Source organism: Pseudorasbora parva, chromosome 3, assembly GCF_024679245.1.
Source record: "Pseudorasbora parva isolate DD20220531a chromosome 3, ASM2467924v1, whole genome shotgun sequence".
Classification (NCBI taxonomy): domain Eukaryota; kingdom Metazoa; phylum Chordata; class Actinopteri; order Cypriniformes; family Gobionidae; genus Pseudorasbora; species Pseudorasbora parva.
Genome location: NC_090174.1, coordinates 14,960,067 through 14,983,685, shown reverse-complemented (window position 1 = coordinate 14,983,685; position 23,619 = coordinate 14,960,067). Strand labels below are relative to the sequence as shown.

Here is a 23,619-nt window from a genome sequence, read left to right as displayed (position 1 = left end):
ATATCTTCCCTTGGGTTTTCACGGGACATATCCCTGCTTTTTATCCTTTAAATTTAACTACTAAGTAATAAAAAATAATGATTTTAGTGATGGTTAAACATCTTAAAATAAGAAATGTATAACAAAAATGTTATTATACTGTAAAATATTTATTAAATATTTTTAAGTAACTGTGTTTTAGTTACTTTTTACACGACTGGAATGTGTAAATAAACACAGTTTTGTGTTTCACTCTGAAACTCAAAGCTAATTATTTGATTTAATTACATCACAACTTTCGCCATTTGAAATTTGCACATTGTGAAGTCAATTTTATTTCAATATATTCTGCAGCCCTAGAAAATATACATTGAAGAAAAAATACAGCTTCAGTTTTTAAGCTTAAGTTTAAGCTTAAAACCTGAAGATTGCTTTTCTTTTGACTGGACAGCAATGCCAAAAATAAGGTCAAAGTAACATTTTAGTGGCTGAAGAACAGTTAAAGTCCTGATCTCAATACTAAAAAGCTATATTTCGCTATATTTAAGCATTGATCAACTAAAGACAAAATTTAACAGTCATTGCAAGTATTTTAGGAATAATAAGAAAAATACATTAAAAAATATTTTCTAACTTATTTAATTAATTCAATGCTTTGAAATACAAAGAATATATAATTTAGTAAAAACAGAAAATTAATTTTGTGAGGCACTGTGTGGTTATATTATTTGGTTTTCCAAAAGTAAAACCCTGAGCAGATCAGTGGAGAGGAGCGAGAGAAAGAGAGAGAGGAGGAGATCTTAATGCATTAGAAATCAGTAACAGCTGCCCTTGTACCGTTCAAACTTCCCTCCAATACTGGGCGTCAAGTCAACCTGGACAGCTTTCAAAGACAGGCAAAGGGGTGCAACTGTGGGATTGGGGGCGAGGGACAAGGGGACAGGAAAAGAAAAAAAAAAGAAAAAAGAAAAACAACACAATGAATATGCAACTCTTCTAAGAGGCAAAAAAGGGACAACATGAGAGAGAAATAAAAAAAGAAAAACAAAGAAAAATGAAAATCAAATAAAATCAAATAAAAAGAGACAAGGTGTCCATCTCGGAAGGTTCAGCGGCTATGCTCCTGGTCACATTCCCCCCTTGAAGGCAGCGTGGGCCCCGGCGGGTATAGTGGCTTGGAAAACAAAGCCTTGAGTCAGGCTAGTGTAGTAGTGTAGCCTGGGTCACTCTAGTCATCTGATATGCACACATAATCAACACAGAAAAAACATACAGAAACCAAATTAATCAACGTAGTAAGCCATCCAGAACCAAGTCACGAGGACAAGCATTTCAGGCAAGAGGGAAGCTTTCTTAGATACCATGTTTTTCATGAATACGGACGTTTACAGTGAAACAAACAAGTGGTTAGCCAGTGGTTGCACAGTAGACTTGAGAAGACCTCACCCTTTCACCTTATACCCAGTAGCCTAACTAAGCTTACGAATGCTTGTTTCATAATCTACACTGCATGGAAAGGGTACAAAAAATAGGAAACTACTAAGCCTAACCTTCAGAAAACCGTGGCACATGTCTGTCATTAGCCCCCCAAAAACAGGCAAATAAAACGAATACAACAATTTTAAACCCGAATTAGTAACAAAGCTGTAATTTTATGGTAAATGACAAAATTACTTTGAAGTTATTAGGGGTGTAACGATACACTCGTGTCACGATTCGATGCTATCACGATACTAATCTCACGATACGGTATTTATTGCAGTATTTTAAGCCAAAATAAAGAGACGTCTTTTTATTATTATTGAAATAATAACAGTTATTATATTATTATCAGGACACACAAATATTCCCCCATTGTATTACTATACAATATATTTAACATTATATATAGTAGTTTAATGTAGTAATGTAGGTTGTAGTTGAGCAGTGCCGCTTTAAACGATGTTTGCGCTTTAACTAGGGTCATTCCGGCACACGCTTCACATGATCAGTGCTATCATTCACAGTTCTAATCTCAAGAAAACGTGTCAAAAGGACCACTAAAACTATAAACGGTCACTTCTGCATTTACTCACTCATGTTGTTTTCATGCATCAGGCAAGCATTTGTACGTCCATATTTACTACAGTATGCACGTCGTTGTAAATCTGTTCATCATATAAAGCCACTGTGTCTCTTCAGAAGTCTTGAATTTGGATAAGACCACTCTATAAGTTATTTTTACGATGCCCTTATGACAATTTTTGGATCTTTTAAGATTGAGAGGAATGGACTTTAAATGTAGGTACAGAAATCTTTCTCAGATTTCTTGAAAAATATCTTCATTTGTGTTTTGAAGTTAAATGAAAATCTTTTTTTTTTAAATGACATGAGGGTGAGTACATGATGCCAAAACTTACATTTTTGAAAGTTATACCTTATAAATACATTAAGCTGAGCATTAGATAAAACTAACTCTATATCACGAATCATATCGGATACATCAACGATAATATATAGTAGTCACATTTTGTGATCTCGATATACAATGTATCGTTACATCCCTAGTAGTTATTTTACTATTAATACAAATATAAATACATGTACAACTTATACTTCCTATAAATTATATGCATTGTTTATTACATTAACATTAGAAACAAGACTGAACATTTAATCTTAATTAATGAAGGCAACAATTTGACTAAAAACTTGTGTACAGACATTTGATGTGCTGGACACTAGCTATGTTTTATGCCATTTTTTTTTTATCTCACTCAAAAGAATAAGGGATTTGTGCCATTATAGTGTTCAAGGGACACTACTCTGTACCCTTATAAATAAGTGCCAGAGTTCCTGTGAGGTAAATCACAGGGAATCCACCTCCCAGAATGCTTTAAATGTTGCCCTATTCAACACACTAAGAAGCTGAATCTGACGAGTTGAATCCAGTTTTAATTAGCGAGACATCTAAAACATTCTGGTAGGTGGGTCCCTAGTACTGGAGTTGAGAAACATTGAGTTAAATCTGTTATAGCAAACGAAACCTCTCACAATTCACATATAGCAAGCAACTCAGATTCAAAATTCAAAGCTATATTCACAAATATGGCAAGCAAGCCTCTACAATTAATAATAGCATCAAGCAATTATGCAGTTAAATATAATTATTTTCCTGAATGCATACTGCTAAACCAAGGACCACTAAAATAATGGGGTGTAACAATTCACTCTTAACAGAACCTGAAATCTTTTAGTTGACCATTGATTTTATATATATTTTAGAGATGCAACAATACAGTTAGTTCACGGTTCAATACATACCTCATTTTTTAACCACGGTTTTTCGGTTCGGTTAGGTTCATTTTTTTTGCTATTCTATTCTTAGGTGATAGGAACAGAAAAAGGTTAAAGAGAAAATGTTTTTATTGCAATACTCTTTCTTTATTTTACTTTAAAGACTTGAAAACCCTTACTTAAACTTAAAACGAAACTCTACTTTAAAAAAACCCTTGTACACATTCCCAGTGTATTGTATATTATAAAATAAATATTTATAAAGATTTACAGTGGCAGCTCAGAGACGTACAGTAGCATTTAAGTATGAATTTGAAGAAATTAATGTAGGCTAAAATTAAAACTACATAGTCTTCAGTATACAACATTGATTAAAAGCTACTGTATTAAAGGTCTTTTGTTTTTTATTAAAATCATTTTAGAGGTGAACTGTCCCTTTAAGGACCTGCTCACACATCTCATATATCTAGACGCACGCGATTTTACTTTCACTTTAGACATATCCGACTGTGTTTATATGTTAACCTTGTGTGTATTTTACAGTATTAGCGCAGTAAGACTGTCCAGTAATGTGTGTGTTTGACAGACATTTAGTTTGCGCGCTCAATGCAAAACAGTGCATGCATTGAATAGTCCGTGACTTGCCGGTTAAACATATGCACGCGAATGAAATGTTTAACCAGCAAGGCTTTAAAATGCGGCTAAACACCCCCTAACTTCAGTGCATATGATTGGATATTTGCGCGTAGACTCACAGGCACACTCAAACAGAGCCGAAATAACCAGAGAGAAATATTTCAAACGGAGAGAAATTGAAATAATTAATTAAATGCAAAACCGACAAAAACGTGAGTATTGTGGCATGCCTATTGTTGAACCGTGAGTATTGTGGCATGCCTAATATATATATATATATATATATATATAGTATTTTTTTAGATATAGAATAAACAAAATCATGACAATTAAAAAATCTTTGCCAACAAGATTTGGTAGAATGCAATAAAACAAACAACACATTTTAAACAGTTTGTTCTCTCCAGACATTTCATGGAAAGTCATACTTTCAACTGATTTTATTTATTAATTGATTTATTGTAATATTTACATTGAAAAGTTTGGGGTCTGTAAGGTTTCCCTGAAAGAAAAACTGATCTGCATTAAATTGACAGTGACAGTCAAGATTTTTCAACACACATACATACTATTGATGTATGTCTATATATATATATATATATATATATATATATATATATTATATATATATATATATATATATATATATATATATATATATATATATATATATATATAGTACGACTGTGTCTTTGTGCTATGCTGGCAAACCCCTATTTTATGTTATGTTTATGGGTATGTTAAACCCCTATTTAAAAGGGAAAAAACATTTAGCAAAACACTGAAAGTGTGTTGTTCGCAAAGTCCTGATGCTGTTACATAACACAGTGTATGATCTTAATCACCTCCATCATATCCACATCCTTCAGCTCAACTGATAAACAAGAACGCTAGTGTCACTCCACCCACCTCCACTGAACTCACAAAATAAAACAGAGCTGATAGTAGTGATACCTCAGCACACAGACTTATGGTTATCATACACATCTGGGACACAAAAACACACAAAATAATGTCAGGAAGCCAATTATGCTTTGTTCTTCTCAAAAGTTTGATCTGCAGTCAGATAGCCAGTGTTATTGTACAATCAGGCACACTAATGTAACACGCATGCAAACGTACTAACCTTCAGCGCAGGGCACAACAATCAAAGCTCTGTCAATAAAAACAGTGTTGGTTAAATGTTGTGCCACACCAACACTGGAAGGCTCTCGATACTTTATGTAACAAACTTTGGATGAAAAGGAAAGAGGTGCATTGCTGAAAAAGAAGAAAAACAAGATGATTTTATTTCCAGTTTTTTTGTTGATGTTGATAATGTATATGTTGCAAATCATTGTTGTTTTTTATGGTCAATTATGAAAAGGAAGATATAACATTTTGAATGTCAGCAGCACTGTGTTTTTGAGGTTGATATTAAGTGGAGCTAAAATGCTTTCCAAAAAGGTGCTGTATGTAATAACTTAACATAGAGGGGTTTCTCTGTGGTTCAGCTGCCGTCTAAAGCAACTACATGGTTCTTAATGAAGCTCAAACTAATTCATTTTTTGCAAATGCATAAACGTGCTTAAGCAGTGAAATCCTCTTAAATGCAGTTATTTCTGGTTTATTTTATTTAGTTACGTCATTTTTATTTTACTTTCAATTAAGTTTTTATTTACTCTATGACTGTTTTTTTCTAGTTTCAGTTTACATATTAGTATATTTATGCAGTATCACATGAGTGCTGTAGTTCTGAATAACAGCACGTGCAGATATTCAGAACATGATTGTGAGAGTGTTTTTAAATGAATCAACTGTGCGATTAATGCTATAAACAATGGGCCTCATTCATCAAACAGGAGAAGGAATTTGTGTGTAAATCGTTTGTAAAGCCATTCTGACGTACATTTTCGGATTCACGAACCGGCTCCCCATCACGTGAAAATGGTGCGTAAAACATTTAAACAGTCTATGTTCTAATTTAGGCAAACTGATGACATCGCATTTTAAAGCACTACGTACCATAATAATATTTCACAAGTTGATTTGCCCTGTCTTTTTTTAATAGGCAACGCTTGTGACTGTCACAAGGACAAATACTACACTGACCTACTGATTCTACTTTTACAACGACTGAACAATAATGGAAAAGTTAATATTATTGGTTACTGCATTTTTATATTCTGTAATATTCTTCAAAATTAGATACTAGTAATGCATTACAGGGCTTGACATTAAGCATGTTCATGTGCTTGTCCTCTTCGGACACGTAAATTGTTCATTCACTTGTGCAAGTAAAAAAGTAGCTTGTCCAGAAAAAATGGCGATATTTTTGTGTGTGTGTGCGCGCATGCACTTCATAATAAAAACAGCTCATTAATATAGAATGATGAATGAGAGATCTGACTTGGAACTACCTGTGCATTAAATGATTTTATTGCACACCTTCCAGCCAATCAGAATTGAATATTCAGACAGATTATGGCATACATTGCTTTAGTTTGTTAAACTAAAATGATATGTTACAGTTTTACTTTAGATTTCAAGTGAAAACACTTGCACTAAGGCTACTTTGCTTTCATTTGACTCGTGCTGTGTGTGACTATAAAGCTGCTGCTGCCACCTTATGACAATAGATTTACACTTGAAAAAGCATAAATTTTTAGGCTATATCGCCCACCCCTAGTCTGCGTTACGTTGTCCCGTCTGTCTTGAGTAGGCTATATAAACATATCAGTATTGCTATAATTCAGTGTTTTAATGTAATAAGGATCTGGCTTGTTTAACAAATATTACTTTTTTATTAACGTGGACACCTGGACATGCCTTTTGTGTTTAAAAGTAAAAGCTTTAAGTTAATAGTCTATTTCTATATTCAAGCTGCAAAGAGCCCTGAAATTAGTGTCTGGCAGTTATTATAATACGTATGACAAAAACAATTGTCTAAATTATGTCGCATATTCCTCAAAAGTTCTTGTGATGATATCACTAGGTGACAACATAGGCTATGATTTCCAAAAATATAGTACTATGATATTGCACAGGTGCCCGTAATGCAATGCTGTCAGAGCCGACAGACTCGTGTCAGATTCATTTCAGAGCAAAAAAAATCAGGTCAAAAGCTATTGAATATGCTGAAAATAGCCTACTAGTTTTGTATGTTTATTTATAATTCATTTAGAAAGAAAACAAGGCTACCAAGTACTTAAGTAATTTTTAGTCGAAAATTTCAGGACTTCAGTCGACCAAGATTTTCTTTGGTTGATTACAGCCCTACTTGATCACTTTATGAGCCAAGCCCAAAGTGGACATGGCAACACTGAAAGAATGTGCTCTGTTTGTAGATTTGCAAGAATTAAGAAAAGATGACACATCTGTTGACGGTAATTTGGTTAAAATTGTCAAACACTATGAGTCTTTGGTTACTGTCATGTATTACTTTGGTCAAAAATAGTGGATAACAAACTTGCGGTACACCGAAGCATTACCACTGTGTCAGTCATTGGGAGTGAGTCATGTTCTGGATCACACACAGGATGATAATTTAGGGGAATCACTGCTCTATTTATATGCAGATTGATCGGGTTTGCATTCATTGCTGAAGAGGCTGAGAAGGGCCCACTGTCAATATAAAGTATGAGAGCAACCTCTAGAGAACAAATAAAAACTATCACCAACCACCTTTCCATTCCAGCCTTGCGTATAACTTTTGCGGTGTTTTATAAATGTGGTTTAAAAAACTATTGCAAAATTACAGCGTATCCAATAATCAATGTTATGGGACTAAAACATAATGTACTCCTCTCGCGATAAGTCATTTAAAAAATCATGGAATGAGGTGTTTCTGGGTGTTTTTCCCTCCTATCCGTTTCATTGTCTTGATAAATTGTGGCATTTCTTTGTTTAGCATTCAGTATTCCTGTAAACCAGGGCTATTCAAATCTTACCCTGGAGGGCCAATGCACTGCAGACTTTAGCTCCAACCCTGATCAAACACACCCACCTGTGATTTTCTAATGATCCTAAAGACATTGATTAGCATGTTCAGGTGTGTTTGATCAGGGTTGGAGCTAAACTCTGAACCGCATTGGCCCTCCAGGGAAAGATTTGAATAGCCCTGCTGTAAACTACTTTGTCTTTTAATAAAGAACAGTCTTCTGTCATCTTCTGTCCAAACATACCACATCATCTTTAAAGAATGATCAACTTTTACTTGCACCAGGTGGCCTGTAAATGTGAATAAACTGTTTCCATTTCGAATTTGCGGAATATTCCTTTTTCAAATTGGCTGACAAACCACCTCATTTGAGTGTAAAAAAAAAAATCCGATACATGGGAGTTTCGCGAGATTGATATGTTTCCATTGGATTAGGGCTGGGCGATATGGGCAATAAATGATCTCGATAAAAATTTTTCATATCAGTCGATATCAATAATTATCAAGATAAATATCAAGTATTTATTTATTTCAATTTTAAGATTTTTCTCCTAATTTAAAGTTGTAGAAACCAGACTGTTAATTGTGGTTTTAACTACTTTTTATTGTAAGAACATGACAAACTCTTCACATTTTTTAATTCCTTACACCTTTTTAGTAATTTTTCCTTAACAAAATAAATGTATTTTTGAAAAAAAATATGTTTTTCTGCATGTGCTAACGGTACTTTTGACAACACTATGTTATACAATACACTACCATACGTGTTTTGATATCATTATAAAGTAATTAGTTGACTAGATGCTGCATTAGTGGAGAAAGAACAGTAGTATGTTTACCATCGAGGCTGAGAGGATGTAGTACATTAGTAGTACCTCAAGCGGTTAAAACAAGTGACAAAAACACATGCAAGTCAGACTCAAATGTTTAATGTCACGATTGTTACCATCGATTTGCAAAAGTTTATAGCATTCGTTTGAATCGTTATGCAGCGAAGTTACATATTTAAAGCTAGTGATGTAAGATCATCATGCAGAGGACAGAAACATAAACCAATCAGGGTTTTTTTATCATCACTGTAATACATAGTTATTTTATTTAGATCATGATCAAGTGTTCTAAAACAGAATCAAAGTAGTATATATAAATTATATCTATGTATCTATTTGCTATGATGAGCCTTTGTGTAGATCTTTAAAGATGGCCATTTTTAGGTTTGGATTCATTTGAATTGTAGGGATGCAACGATACCATTTTTTCAGAACCGATCTGATCCGATATTGAAGAGCATATTGCAGGTTAGAGACTCCAGTGAGTCAGTGTATAGAAAAATAATGTAGGACCTAGAATTTCTTTAAAATATACTTGTAAATACGCTAATAAGGCTTTTTGAGTCGTTTTTGTGACAAAATTTTACTTCCGCATCTAAAAATGCGCAAACCGGAAGTGACATAACGAGAGGGAGTGCCGTCACTTTCAACCATAGGAAAACAATGGATCGCAATGGCAGTTCGGACGCTGAGGAAATTATAAATGTTTATTAATACTCATATGGCAGACCACAGCCATGCAATTATGACACACAATAAGGGACAGGCCAGGATTAGACAGAACAACGATCAGAGGAGAGGATTTGAGTTGTTGTGTGAGGAGAAACAGTGGAAAACAGAGCAGGTGAGAGAGTCGGCTCATAACATTATACGCTAACACTGCTCAGATTACAATACTTACAGATATTTATGTATCAGGCAATCGCAAAGCTGCTATTTGTCATCTAGGAGTATTGATACCAATAACAGAAACTAATAATAAGTTCAGACCATCTGGCTTAAGTCACACTCGCCGTCCACATTAGATGTTAAAGCCGGGCGCGGGGCGTAACGTAGTCTACCTGGTGCTGTTTTTGCTGACATATGAGCTCGCAGACGATGCTTTTCCCTCGCATGGACATTGTGGGTGCTCGTATGGTCGTGGCTCGCAGCATGTGAGGAAAACATGACGAGCCGAGCACGTTTCTCGCACCTCCCTCTCTCACGATATTTTTTAAACATACAAAATAAAAATAAAAATCGGGAGTCGGCTTGATTTTCAGCATGGCTGGCCCCTATTGCCAAATCATGCACAACAATGTCACAGGCTAGATGTATGAGTATTATTATGCTATAGCTCAGTTGCTGCAACCATTACAGTGCCTTTTTACACACACACACACACACACCATGACACACACACATACATACGCACGTGCGCCCTCACTCCCTCTCTGGTTGTTTCTGTTGAAAAGGCTGCTGTTCTATGCTTTTCAACAAATCATTTGCACAAGTAATGTTTTCTATCTAAAGATAGCAGCAACATTGAGTCTCTGGTTTGAGTCTTCAGTCTCTGTTTAACGCGAACGCTCGTGTATGTGTGTGTGTTCGCCCGGATCGCCTCAGTTACGGTGCTCAGTTCACGCGGTTTCTCCGAGCTGATCGTCTGACGGATCCGCGACCGGCCGTCACACTCCGCCGCGGCCGAGCCACAGACAGTATAACGTGTTATTGTGATCCTTTATTCACTCATTCTGTGTTATGGGTTTATTTTGTGCCGATTCACCGTCGATAGTGTGGGGATGCATGACGTTTTGTGTATTTATTTGAGTGAACGATGTATACGCTTGAATAAAATATTATCAGCACATAATTCCTGACTTTTTTTTTAAAGTGTGAGACTATGCATGTGTGTTTATGTAGCCTACATACTTTGTATTAATCAATGTTGAAATTGATTAATGTAAAAACAATAGCCAAGAAGCATTGCGTGTGAGTATTTAATAATTTAATATTATCCTTTAACTACATGAGTATTGCAATGTTAAACTTCATCATATCGCTGATAATCCGCGGTGTAAAGTGAACACACACACACACACCACCGCGTGTGTCAAAGCAGATGCAGAAGTGAAGTACCGTCTCTTCACCTGCACAAAACGCCACAATGCAGCGTTTCTAACTCTTTTTTTTTTAGGAAACCTGTGGACTCAATGTCCTGACAGGCTGGACACTATCATTTTCCATGACAATGATAAATTTAAATAGAAAAACTACCGAAAATACACTGATTACTACAGAATACCAACCTATTCTGCACTGAGCCAATGCAGAGCTTGGCAGACGACTCCCTCTCGTGACGTAATATGACGCGATGTTGAAAAAAACTGCGGTTTTACAAACAGCCAACGAAACGGCCACTTTATCTGCTAAATTTGTGCTCTTATGTCTTTTAAAAACATTTTAAATCCTGCATTACCTTTTCATATGGCATTTTCATACAAGGTTATATGTTTATCTCAAAAAAAAATTAACCTGCAATATGCTCTTTAAAAATTCTGAGTATCGGTCGATACCAATACTAAACCGATCCGATACCTATGCAGTTTTGTTTAAAAATTCTATGTTGAATTTCTAAACCTTAGTGTGTTGAATTGAAAATCACTCTTTTGTGAGTTAAACACAATCAACTAAATACAGACTTTATTATAAAGAAAAACAACAAATAAAAAAATCACAATCTATGACAAAAATAGCCTACTACTATAGATGGTGAATAAATTAGATTAGTGAATAATTCAGCAGCAAAAGTTACAAAACCACGAGTGCACAATAATTGTATAAAATCTAAACATTTAGTGGGGGGGAAATGAAGGAAACCACAAAAGTGAGTAAGTGTAGCTGTAAATCTGGTAAAATGTTACAAAAAATATATTAATGAAAAACAAGTAAATATATTTATAGAAATAGGGCCTATACCCTATATACTAAGAAATTACATTTATTTTAAATGTATAATGCATCTTTTTAATAAGGCAGCAACATATAGATAGGACAGAACAAGAAAGGCTATTAATAAGGCTTTCATAGCGCAAAAGTATTATAATATAGAATGGCACGAAGCGCGTATGCACATCCCGTGCGCAGGATGATGCGTTTAAAGCAACACGGATTCACATGCTCACAGCGTGCTGCGCTCCGTCCACATTGAGAAGTTCAAAACAAGATATATCGACGCTTAGTGCAGTATTCTTATAAGCCGTTCATTTTAACAGTTTAACATTTCAGTTACTGTGTGTGAAGAACAGTATAATAACTAGTCCAGTGTTGTGATCTAACAGACACCTGGTAGAAAGTAACATGATTTACAGCAATAAATGCCAGTGGGATTAAGTCATTCTATGAGAAACCATAGAGCGTTATCTACAGATCAAGCATAATAACAGAAACAATAAATAATCTTGGAGAGTTTCATTGTGAAATTTCATCGTGAATTTCATCATTGACTGTCGTAACTGAACACGACACAGTTTAAAGCTGAATGGAGAGAGACAGACAGCCTCAGCGGAGGGAGCATGCATTGATGTGAACTTGAATTTAATGACTTAAATGTTCATCTGTACTCGCATTTAACTATGGAATTGCTTCAGAACACTCATAATATAGTGCACAAATCGTTGATGATGCTTTATAATGTTGCTGTGCCTTTTGTGGGCCACTGGGAATATAACACAGAATATTATGCGCACGTATCGAATTTGGATCTGTCCTGTCTGTCCGACACCCGATCCGGCAAATAATGGCGGATCGGAGCCGATACCGATCCTGAGTATCGGAACGGTGCATGATGCATCACTAATGAAATGCTGTTTCATGCATACTGAGCTTTTTACACTGTTAAAGACTTGGATTCCCATCCTAAACATAGACAAAGTTTCAAAAACTAATGTTGGACGTTTGATAGAGTATTTCTGTGTCAAAAAAATGACTTTGTGGCACTGTTCTTTTTACCCAAATATTTTTTTGTTAAAATAACACATATATATATATATATATATATATATATATATATATATATATATATATATATATATATATATATATATATATATATATATATATATATATTGCCACCAAAACACTATTGTATTGCGTTAAATTAACTTAACCTGCATCACTTTCCACTATACTTAATTATCAATCGTTAAAGTAATGTAAACGGATTCATTTCGCAATTCAAAAAAAAAAAAAAAAAAACGGATGTGACGATTTCCAACGTATTGGATGAACTTGAAGACGACGCGCAGCACGAAGGTGGCAAGGTAAGAAAATATAAAGTTTATCTAAAGGCAAAGTCTTTCATTTCTGTTAATATTTCGTTAAGTCTGTTCTGGGATGTCTGTTGTTTAACTATCAAGTATTGTGGGAAATGTTGTGCCATTTTTGGGAGTTCATTCATGCGATTGAAAGGTGAGTTTAATGTGCATGTGATTCTCTGTAACGTATATTAACGTTAGTGTATAACACTTATACATGAAATGTTATGTATGGACGTAGAAAAAAAATTTGGGCAACAAATTCTAAATAGTTTTCAGTTAACCTAGTTTTAAGTTAATGAAACGAGCAGTTAAGTTATCAGGCATTCAAAAACGCTTGAAGTGAAAAACTTCAAAAAGTGAAGTTTTTAACCATGAAGTTAGTGTACACCTTATTAATAAACCGTACTACATGCAGATAAGCAGATTAAGCCTGCCAGCATATGAATGCATTGCAACACATTCAGTTTACTTAACATTAACGTTACGCATCATGTTAAGAGTTCATTTTCTGATTAGTCTGTTTATCTGCGCACAGCCTGTGGTTTATTAATAAGAATTTGATCTTGTAATATTACCCTCTCAGTATTATTAGCCACCTTAAGCATTTATGGGAGGATAATTCTTAGAAATTACACATTTTATATATATATATATATATATATATATATATATATATATATATATATATATATATATATATATATATATATATATATATGAATGAATGACAGTATGTTTTTCATCATGCCTTTTCCAGTTCATCCGTACCTATGGTGAAATTAAGAAATGTCACTACTTCATTGATAGAGAGCTACGTTTTTTTTGGCTAAGGTAAGTGAAGCACTCTATTGCTTTTTAAGATTTTTAAAAAGTAGAAATATTTTTGCTGACTTTTGTTACAATCCATGGTTTGGCACAATGATAGTATTTAGGCTAAAGTTTTATGAATTCTGCTACAGTACGTATTGCACACATATAGTATTAGCTACAGATATAGTATTAGCTGTGAGCAGACCGTATCAATTAGTGCATTAGAAAAATTGTTAATTACAGATCAATTATTTTGTACTCCTTACATAAATTAGGAAATTAATTTCACTACAACCAAGTTTTATCAAACTGTGGTCAAATATTACTTTAATCTGTCTAATGAGAGTGCGTTTTAACGAGCAGTGAATGTTGATTAACCATCTGGGGTCATCAGCGATACTTGACAGTAAATGGGTTAATGTGTGTGTGTGTGTGTGTGTGTGTGTGTGTGTGTGTGTGTGTGTGTGTGTGTGTGTGTGTGTGTGTGTGTGTGTGTGTGTGTGTGTGTGTGTGTGTAAAATTTGGTGCAAAATGCAGTTTCATCAGTTTTCGTAAATTACATAATTGGGTACGTTCGAATGTTTTACACAATTACATGTGGTAGAGAGCTGAATGTAAAGGCTATATTTTGTTAATGTTCTTATTTGTATCTTTAGACTGATGACATTGAAGTGAAGAGAGAATGCATAATCGAATCTCTCAGTGTCTACCTGAATGAAGACCCTAGCAGTCTGATTTGGGAGTATATTGTGAGTATATGTGCTTTTTAAATGTTTTCTGCATTTTTCAGGATGCTAAATGCTTTGTTAAAGTTAATACACAAGAATTTAAGAGTATTGTATTCTTTTTAAATGTCTCCTCTAGGATGCAGACATTGCCAGCACTGAGGAGGCGATCCAGAAGACAGTGATGGGAATTTATGTAATAAGAATTGAAGGTCCAATACATAGAAGACAGCCCAGCAGATGTCGGAGTGGTGTTAGAGGGTCAACATTTCTTCAGGATCTTAGCAGTGTCCCATATGCAACAGCCATGACTGATATATGGACTGAACTTGAGCTACCCTCCTGAACTCAGGTACACATTCAATGTACTGCAAAAGTTAGTTCTGGAGCTGGATGTCAACAAGTTATCCAATAAAGTGCAACACTGAAGACCAAGCTGTTAAACACTGAAGACCAAGCTCTTCTCTGATATGTTTGCGTAAGGACTTCCTGGAATGCCAAAATGTTAATGTAACTGTCTAAATTTTGTAAAAATCATTTAAAGGGTTAGTTCACCCAAAAATGGAAATAATGTAATTTAATTACTTACCCTTATGATGTTCCAGATCCATAAGACCTTTGTTCATCATTGAACACAAATGAAGATATTTTTGTTGAAATCCAATGGCTCAGAAAGGCTTCCACTGGCAGCAATGACATTTCCTCTCTCAAAACCCATAAAAGTTACTAAAGACGTCAGCGATTTTAAAACCCCGCGATCCGAACCGCTGAATCGATCCGCTAATTCATAACACTCCGAAGCTTCAGGAAGAAATGTTTTCGGCCATCACATAGTTATTTAGGGGTTTTTTGCGCACAAAAACTCTTCTCGTTGCTTCATAAAATTATTGTAGAGCCACTGTAGTGATATCGGCGTTGTAAAGACATCTTTAGTGCCTTTTATGGGTCTTGAGAGAGGAAATGACATTGTGGCCAATGGAGGCCTTTCTGAGCCATCAGATTTCAACAAAAAGATCTTCATTTGTGTCTGAAGAGGAACAAAGTTCTTAGAGGTCTGGAACGGCATCAGGGTGAGTAATAAATTACATTATTTTCATATTTGGGTGAACTAACCCTTTAATTTAATTGTATTTATCCTTTACCAAGTTTTATAGAGGTTATTTATTATTTTATTTTTTTACTTTCGGTGACTTTGCTGAAGAATGACTCGACTCTTAACAGTATGACGTTGTAAAAGTCATTTAGCTAATGTTAATGCATTTGCACAGGTGTCTTGAATGTAATTGCAACCCTTTAACAAATACAGTTTGATTCTTTGTTTCGCATCTTGACTTTTTTATGACTCTAGAAGACAAACACACACAAACAAAATGCTGATTTGAATGGCATAACTTTAAATTGAAAACATTGAGTTAAAGTAACAAAAACTAATTGGATGGAACCACTGTCCATAATTTAAATGAGTTATTTGAGACAAATCTCCTTGTGTTGGTTGAGTGAAACATATTTAGCCAGTTTTAAATGAACTAAAGCAAGTTCACTGAACTTAAAAGGTTTAAGTTACATGGAAGCAATACCATTGATTTGGTTGGACAGTACAATTTCACTTAGATTCTCTCTCATTCAATTGTGTTGTCACAACACAAGGAGCTTGCATAGATTCAAAAAAATCTATTAATGTTAATAAAACATAATTAGCTTGTGTGGAACCACTGTCCATAATTATATTAAGTAATTTTAAAGATATTTTTTTTTTGAGTGCTCCTTCCGGTTTCTCACACGTTTCGGAGAGTTTTTTTCGAGTATGGGTCGACTTGACGTTAACAGAGCGGAAGGTCCTTGTATGGGCCGTATGGGCTCTTCTCCCGGTAGGGTGCGCGCGCGCGTGACTAGAGCGAGAGAGTAAACACTCTCTCAGGTGCAGATCCACTCGTCCGTGAACACTTATGTCGGTTATAGTCCGCGCCGCGCTCCACTTTATTCCTATGGTTGACGTCGAGCGACTTCAACGCTTCAGCACAGCATTCCGGGAAGGCAGCGCTGCATTTGAACCGATTTGAACGCTGAAATGACGGGAAGCTTCACAACATCGCTTCAGCCGCATCGCAAAGTGGATTTCCACGCCACTGCTGTCACAGGACTTCACCAAATCATACCAAAGAAGTGTGTTTTTGACGGAGCGGTCCCAGCGATAAAGGTTCGGTCCTGCTTTGGAAGCAGCTAGTGAGTAAAACTGCTTCAAATGTCTCTGCTATTGGTGCTATATAATCTGCTCTCGTGCTATATAATCTCGTTCCTTCACAGAGCTCTCGTACTGTGTAATGACAGTGCACCCTTCTCAGCCACTCCAGCAATGGACGCATCACAGAAAAACTATAGGTGTGGTTTTTTGCCGATAACCGATTGTTACACCAATCAGCAATGATATTACGCAGCGCCTGAAAATAGTCCCCAGCACACCCCCTGTGCAAGCAGGTTGTCACGCTGGTTATGTTGACAGAAGTTAGCCTATTATCAGGCGCTACGTAATATTATTACCCATCACCTATGGTACAGCAGCAAAGTTTATTGATTATTATGCAGGATTGGGACTGTAGACCCTAGCCCTATCGGTCTAGAAAAGCGCAACTTTTCATTTTTCGTGAGAGGTTCCGGAGCTGGATCGACCGGGAGGTTCGCACCGAAGCCGCCGGGCTCGCCAGCGCACCGGTCCACGTGCCCCTACACAAGATGGGTCCACAGGACGATCCCGAGGCCTTCATAGACCTCTTTCAGAAGGCCGCGGAGGCCTGCGGGTGGCCCCGGGCACAGTGGCCGGTGCGCCTCATACCTCTGCTGACCGGAGAAGCCCAGGCGGCCGCCCAACAACTGCCGGTGGCGAACCTCCTGGAATATGAAGACCTGAAGAGGGCCATCATCCAGCGGGTCGGCCGGACCCCAGAGCAGCACCGCCAGAGATTCCGCTCGCTGGAGTGGGGCGAGGCCGGCCGACCCTTCGCGATGGCCCAACAGCTCCGGGACGCGTGCCGCAAATGGCTATTGGCCGGTGGAAGCGACGTGGACCACATCGTCGATCTGGTGGTACTGGAGCAGTTTATCGCTCGGCTACCCAAGAAGACCGCCGAGTGGGTCCAGTGCCACCGGCCCACGTCGCTGACGACGGCCATCAACCTGGCGGAGGACCATCTGGTGGCGTGCCCGGGGGTCGGCGAGCCCCTACTAACCTCTCCCTCTCTCTCTCCGCCCTCTGTCTCTCCTTCTCGCCCTGTCCCTCTCCCTAGGTCCCGCCCTCCAGGGCCCCCTCGCATTCCCCCCAGAGGCCGGGGTGGAATGGGCCCAGGGCAGTACGGGAGTTCGAGGGCCCCGCCCAGGGGGGCGGGGCTGCTGGGGTCGGGCGGGGATAACGGTTCCGGTTCCACCCCCCCTCCGCGCTCATTTTCCAACCCACTCCCCGCCGCAGGGGCGGCGGGCAGGCCTGGGCTGGCCTGCTGGCGGTGCGGCGACCCGGACCATTTTGTGGACCGATGTCCGATGATGGACATCGGGACAATGATCCGGGTCCCGGACTTCCAGCGGACCACCCCTGATCAAGCAGGAGAGTACCAAATTCCTGTGAGTATCAAGGGGGGTACATATCAGGCCTTGGTGGATTCAGGATGTAACCAAACCTCGATCCATCAAAGCCTGATGCAGCCTGGGGCATTGGATACAAGCCGCATGGTTAAGGTGTGGTGTGTGCACGGGGATGTGGTGGAATATCCGGTTGTCCCAGTCACGATACAGTTTAGGGGAGAAAATCATAGTGTTGAGGTGGCGGTTAGTCCCCACCTCCGGCATCCGCTAATTCTGGGGGCGAATTGGCCCGCCTTTCCGGCGTTATTGGGGTCGTTATGCGCGGATGCCGCTTGGGAGAACAAGGCTAGGAACGGGGCGGTGCGAGTGCAGGTTGGCGAGACTGATACGGGGCCCTTGGGAACCGCTTCAGAGGAACCGAGCGGGGTCGAGAGACTGATTCTCCCGGACCGCGATGACTTCCCTCTGGAGCAGTCTCAAGATGAGACCCTAAAACATGCTTTCCAGCAGGTCCGCACTATCGACGGTCAGTCCCTCCAACCCGCATTGCCCGTCACGTAGGGCTGGGCGATATGACGAAATATATCGTCTGGACGATAGAAAATGTCTATCGTTTTATATAAGGCTCTATCGCTTACGCCACGATAAGGCGTTTACGGCAGAATTTTACGTCAAGATGCACCTCACGCCACGGCATGCCCATGCACGCTGCAATACATAAACAAACATGGAGGAAGACGGTAGTAGACGCGGTTCAGACCAGGGTAATTCTCAGAGTAATGATGCCAGAGTGGGGGCATTAGCGCTCAAAGCAAACTTCAGACACAGACGCTGCAACGGGCTTTTACGCGTGGCACACCATATAGCCATATATTGAAATATTTTAATGGCAGGTGTAGGGATGGCGAAAACTAAACATTTTCTTGACCGACCACCGAGCCTCATTAGCCGGTTGAAACCGGTTAACCGATTAGTTTAAAATATGCTGCGCTATTTGAAATAACAGCCGCGAGCTGCGCTCCCTCTGTCTCTCTCTCTCACTCTCTCACTCACACACACACACACACACACACACACGCTGTCCAAGCGCTGCCGTCTCCCTTCCACTCACGTCACTTTTTTAAAATCCCCCACAGCGCGAAACACGAGTCCCGCAAACGCGCCGCAGAGGAGCTTGTTTGTAATCAAAGGACAAATGGCTCCTTCGAAATGGTTTGGGTACAAGGTGATCGCGTTGCAAATAAAGGCGTTTGTCTAGCGTTATGAGCTCATTTGAATCATTGCCGCGGCTCATTTAAGAAAATGACAGCTCCGAAGAGACGCCGCTTTAGTTCGAGGTAGTGCTAACAATAATAAAGAAAGACGATCAACACCTTATGTGTTACCACTGAAATGAAGATGTAATATATTTCCAAATGTAAGCCCATCTTAAGCGAAATGCACGCTTCATACTGTCGTCTGCCCCGGCTCTAACCTCGAGTGTTTACTGTCTGCAAACCTTGTGAGCGCGCAAACTCAAACGCTGTGACCTCGTGCAGAATGTTTTTATTGGTTTATTAAGTACAAACAGGCGAGTTATGAAAAATTGAGTGCGAGGGATGTTCAATCACACAAAATGATTTTGGAATGAGACGGCCACCTGTAGTAGCGTTTAGTCCACTGTATAATAGCCTAATTTAGAGATCACTTTTTTATTTATTTTAACCGACAACTTTGATCGGTTAACGTTGATACGGTCAGCCATCGGTCAAACGGTCATCGGTTAACATCCCTAGGCAGGTGTTAACTTTACCAACAGTCTTGCTTTAAAAAAAAGGTTCTAAATAAAATAAAAATGTAGTCCATACTACCTTTATTTGTTTTATATCATTTCAAACTGCATTTCCACATTGCAATTTTGTATAGACTATTCATAAACTGAATTAACAGAAAAATTGCTATATCGTTATCGGGATATCAAATGAGCTATATCGGGATATGAAATTTTGGCCATATCGCCCAGCCCTACCGTCACGTATCCTTATTTTGCCATAATTAAGGATAGGTTGTATCGAGTGACCCAAGACGCTCAGACAAAAGTGGATACAACCCAGTTGTTAGTACCAAAGAGCCGCCGGGAAATGCTTTTCCAGGCGGCTCACTCTAACCCGATGGCGGGCCACCTGGGACAGGCGGCCACGCTGAATCGTTTAATGACCCGATTTTTTTGGCCAGGCATTCATGACAATGTGCGCAGGTGGTGCGCGTCTTGTCCTGAATGTCAGTTGGTGAATCCACTGGCCGCCCCAAAAGCGCCATTGCGCCCCCTACCATTAATGCAGGTCCCCTTCGAGAGAATTGCGATGGACCTCATCGGGCCATTAGAGCGATCCGCACGCGGACATCGTTTTGCGCTAGTTATCGTGGACTACGCAACACGATATCTGGAAGCAGTGGTTCTCCGCAACATCTCTGCGAAGAGTGTTGCGGACGCACTGTTTCGGTTAATCTCCCGAGTGGGGATTCCGAAGGAAATCCTCACTGATCAAGGCACGGCGTTTATGTCACGCACGTTAAGCGAATTGTACGGATTATTGGGCATTAAATCCATTCGAACAAGCGTCTATCACCCACAAACAGACGGCTTGGTCGAACGATTTAATCGCACTCTTAAATCCATGATCCGTAAATTCGTACAGGAAGACGCCAAAAATTGGGATCGGTGGTTAGAACCCCTCTTATTTGCTGTGCGGGAGGTCCCGCAAGCCTCCACGGGGTTTTCCCCCTTCGAGCTTCTCTACGGACGGCAGCCCCGGGGGGTGCTGGACGTCCTACGAGAAACTTGGGAGGAGGGGCCTTCTTTGGCCAAGAACGAAATTCAATATGTGCTGGACTTGCGAACAAAACTCCACACCTTGGGGCGGCTATCTAGGGAGAATTTGTTGCAAGCCCAGGACCGCCAAAGCCGGTCGTATAACAGGGGTACGAGACTACGCAAATTCACACCGGGAGAGAAAGTGCTCGTATTACTCCCTACATCGAGCTCTAAATTAATGTCAAAGTGGCAGGGGCCGTTTGAGGTCGCACGACAGGTTGGAGACCTCGATTATGAAGTGATACGGTCCGATAGGAACGGGGCACGTCAAATATACCACCTCAATCTCCTTAAGAAATGGAATGAGGTGGAATCAGTGTTGTTGGCGACGGTGATCGGGGGAGAGGATGATCTCGGGCCAGAGGCGAGCATCAAAGCACAATCGGTCGCGCTGGCCCCTGGGGGAGATCACCTCTCACCGTCCCAACTCACTGATCTATCAAAACTACAGGCGGAGTTCGCAGACGTGTTTTCGCCCCTACCGGGACGTACCAACTTAATTCAGCACCATATCGAGACCGAGTCGGGCGTGGTAGTTCGCAGCCGGCCGTATCGCTTACCTGAACACAAGAAAAAAGTAGTTCAGGAAGAATTAGGGGCAATGCTCGATATGGGAGTAATAGAGGAGTCCAACAGTGACTGGGCGAGCCCGATCGTTTTGGTCCCTAAGACCGACGGCTCGGTCAGGTTCTGTGTGGACTACCGCAAGGTGAACGCAGTGTCGAAATTCGACGCGTATCCAATGCCGCGGGTTGACGAGTTGCTTGATCGGCTGGGCACGGCTCGATTTTATTCGACATTGGACTTAACGAAGGGCTATTGGCAGATCCCCTTGTCTCCATTGTCCAAAGAAAAGACAGCTTTCACCACGCCGTTTGGATTGCACCAATTCGTCACGCTTCCCTTCGGCTTGTTCGGGGCACCCGCTACCTTTCAGCGCCTCATGGACAGGATTTTGCGTCCCCATGCCGCATATGCTGCTGCCTACCTGGACGATATCGTGATTTACAGTCACGATTGGCAGCGGCATATGCAGCATGTCAGGGCGGTCTTGAGGTCGCTGAGGGGAGCGGGGCTCACGGCCAATCCGAAGAAGTGTGCAATTGGGCGGGTGGAGGTAAGGTATCTGGGCTTCCACTTGGGTCATGGACAGGTGCGTCCCCAAATTGATAAGACCGCCGCAATTGCAACCTGTCCGAGACCCAAGACCAAAAAGGAGGTAAGGCAGTTCTTGGGGCTGGCGGGATATTATAGACGGTTTATACCAAATTATTCGGACCTCACCAGCCCTCTGACTGACCTTACTAGAAAGGGGCTACCAGATAAGGTCCAATGGACGGAGCCGTGCCAGCAGGCCTTCACCCGAGTTAAGGCTGCTCTATGTGGCGGGCCGCTTTTACACTCCCCTGACTTTTCTCTCCCTTTTCTGTTGCAGACTGACGCGTCGGACAGGGGGCTGGGCGCAGTCCTGGCCCAGGAGGTGGAGGGGGGAGAGCGGCCGGTGCTGTACATTAGCCGTAAGCTCTCAAAGAGAGAGGCTAAGTACAGCACCATCGAAAAGGAGTGCCTTGCCATCAGGTGGGCCGTTCTCACCCTCCGCTACTACCTTCTGGGGCGGGAGTTCACCCTCTGTTCGGACCACGCTCCTCTCCAATGGCTCCACCGCATGAAGGATACCAACGCGCGGATCACCCGTTGGTATCTAGCTCTTCAGCCTTTTAAGTTCCAGGTGGTCCACAGGCCGGGTGCTCAGATGGCTGTGGCCGACTTCCTCTCCAGAAATGGGGGGGGGGGGGGGGGATGGGGGGCTGCAGGCCGGACGGCTCCCCGGCCTGAGTCGGGCGGTGGGGGTATGTGGCAAGGGGGGCGTGGTTCAGCGAGGTCTGCAGCGGGAGAGAGAGCCGCGGGACGAGCGGTAAGTGAGTGGGTTGGAAGCAGATTGATAACACCTGTCTCTCGTTCCAGTAATGAGCGCGGAGAGGGTACAAAACATCGGTGGAACCGGAGATCGAGAAGAGAGGGAGATCGGACGGTTGTTGCGAAACCCAGAGACTGAGTTGCCGGAAGCCGGAAGTGCCGACCCGGAAGTGATCCTTGAGTTTATGAAAAGTCACACCATTGAGTGTGTTGCTGTGTTTAGAGTTGAAAAAAAAGAAGCATCAACCGTCCAGCCGACCCCCGTGTCCTCTTCCTTCCTTCCATTATCGAACTTTGTTACATCGATGCATCGATATGCAGGACCGGATTCGACCACTGATCTCATGGTCGAATCTTCGCGGGTGTTATGAAACGAGGATCATACCATTTTGGCAATATGGGGGTACTCAATATTAGTGTTATAAAGACGTGCCGCGCCTTTAAAATTCGAACACATACACCGACGGCGGCATTCGACGCCTGTCCGCGGCTATTAAATGTATATTTCCCTCAAATCGTGAATGTATGTGCTGATTTCACCCTGTGCTACAAGATACACTCATCGTGCAGCTCTTCTGTCAGAAGTCGATTCAAAATTGAGCTCGCGTGTAGCCTATATAATGTTCACGTCTAAGTGAGATAACGTTACCTGAGACACGGCGCTGAGCTTCAGTCCGATTTGAGACCCCCTTCAGGCACAATCGGCTTAAGAACGTGCATATAAATGCACTCAAAGTGTTCTTTTCCTCTCTAGGCAGGTATTTTTTTAGGTTTATTTATCAAAATGTTCTTTTATATATTT

The 23,619-nt window shown here is 40.3% G+C and overlaps 2 protein-coding genes across 5 annotated transcripts in view; one reads left to right on the top strand and one right to left on the bottom strand.

Moving 5' to 3' along the window:
• Positions 1 to 23,619, bottom strand: part of srek1 (splicing regulatory glutamine/lysine-rich protein 1) — a 44,097-nt gene that overhangs the window by 16,837 nt on the left and 3,641 nt on the right. For 3 of the 4 annotated variants that reach the window (XM_067437892.1, XM_067437894.1, XM_067437893.1), the window contains exon 2: positions 5,018 to 5,151. In XM_067437892.1, coding sequence (XP_067293993.1) covers positions 5,018 to 5,151 — 134 coding nt within the window. Of the gene's footprint in view, positions 1 to 816; positions 1,216 to 5,017; positions 5,152 to 23,619 lie in introns of those variants that run through there. The other variant, XM_067437896.1, reaches the window with a different exon arrangement.
• On the top strand, positions 9,386 to 23,046 carry LOC137072157 (uncharacterized). Its single transcript, XM_067440374.1, has 6 exons — positions 9,386 to 9,484; positions 14,405 to 14,497; positions 14,613 to 14,669; positions 17,249 to 18,085; positions 22,336 to 22,662; positions 23,041 to 23,046. The coding sequence occupies exons 1-6, from the start codon at positions 9,386 to 9,388 to the stop codon at positions 23,044 to 23,046; spliced, it is 1,419 nt and encodes a 472-aa protein (XP_067296475.1).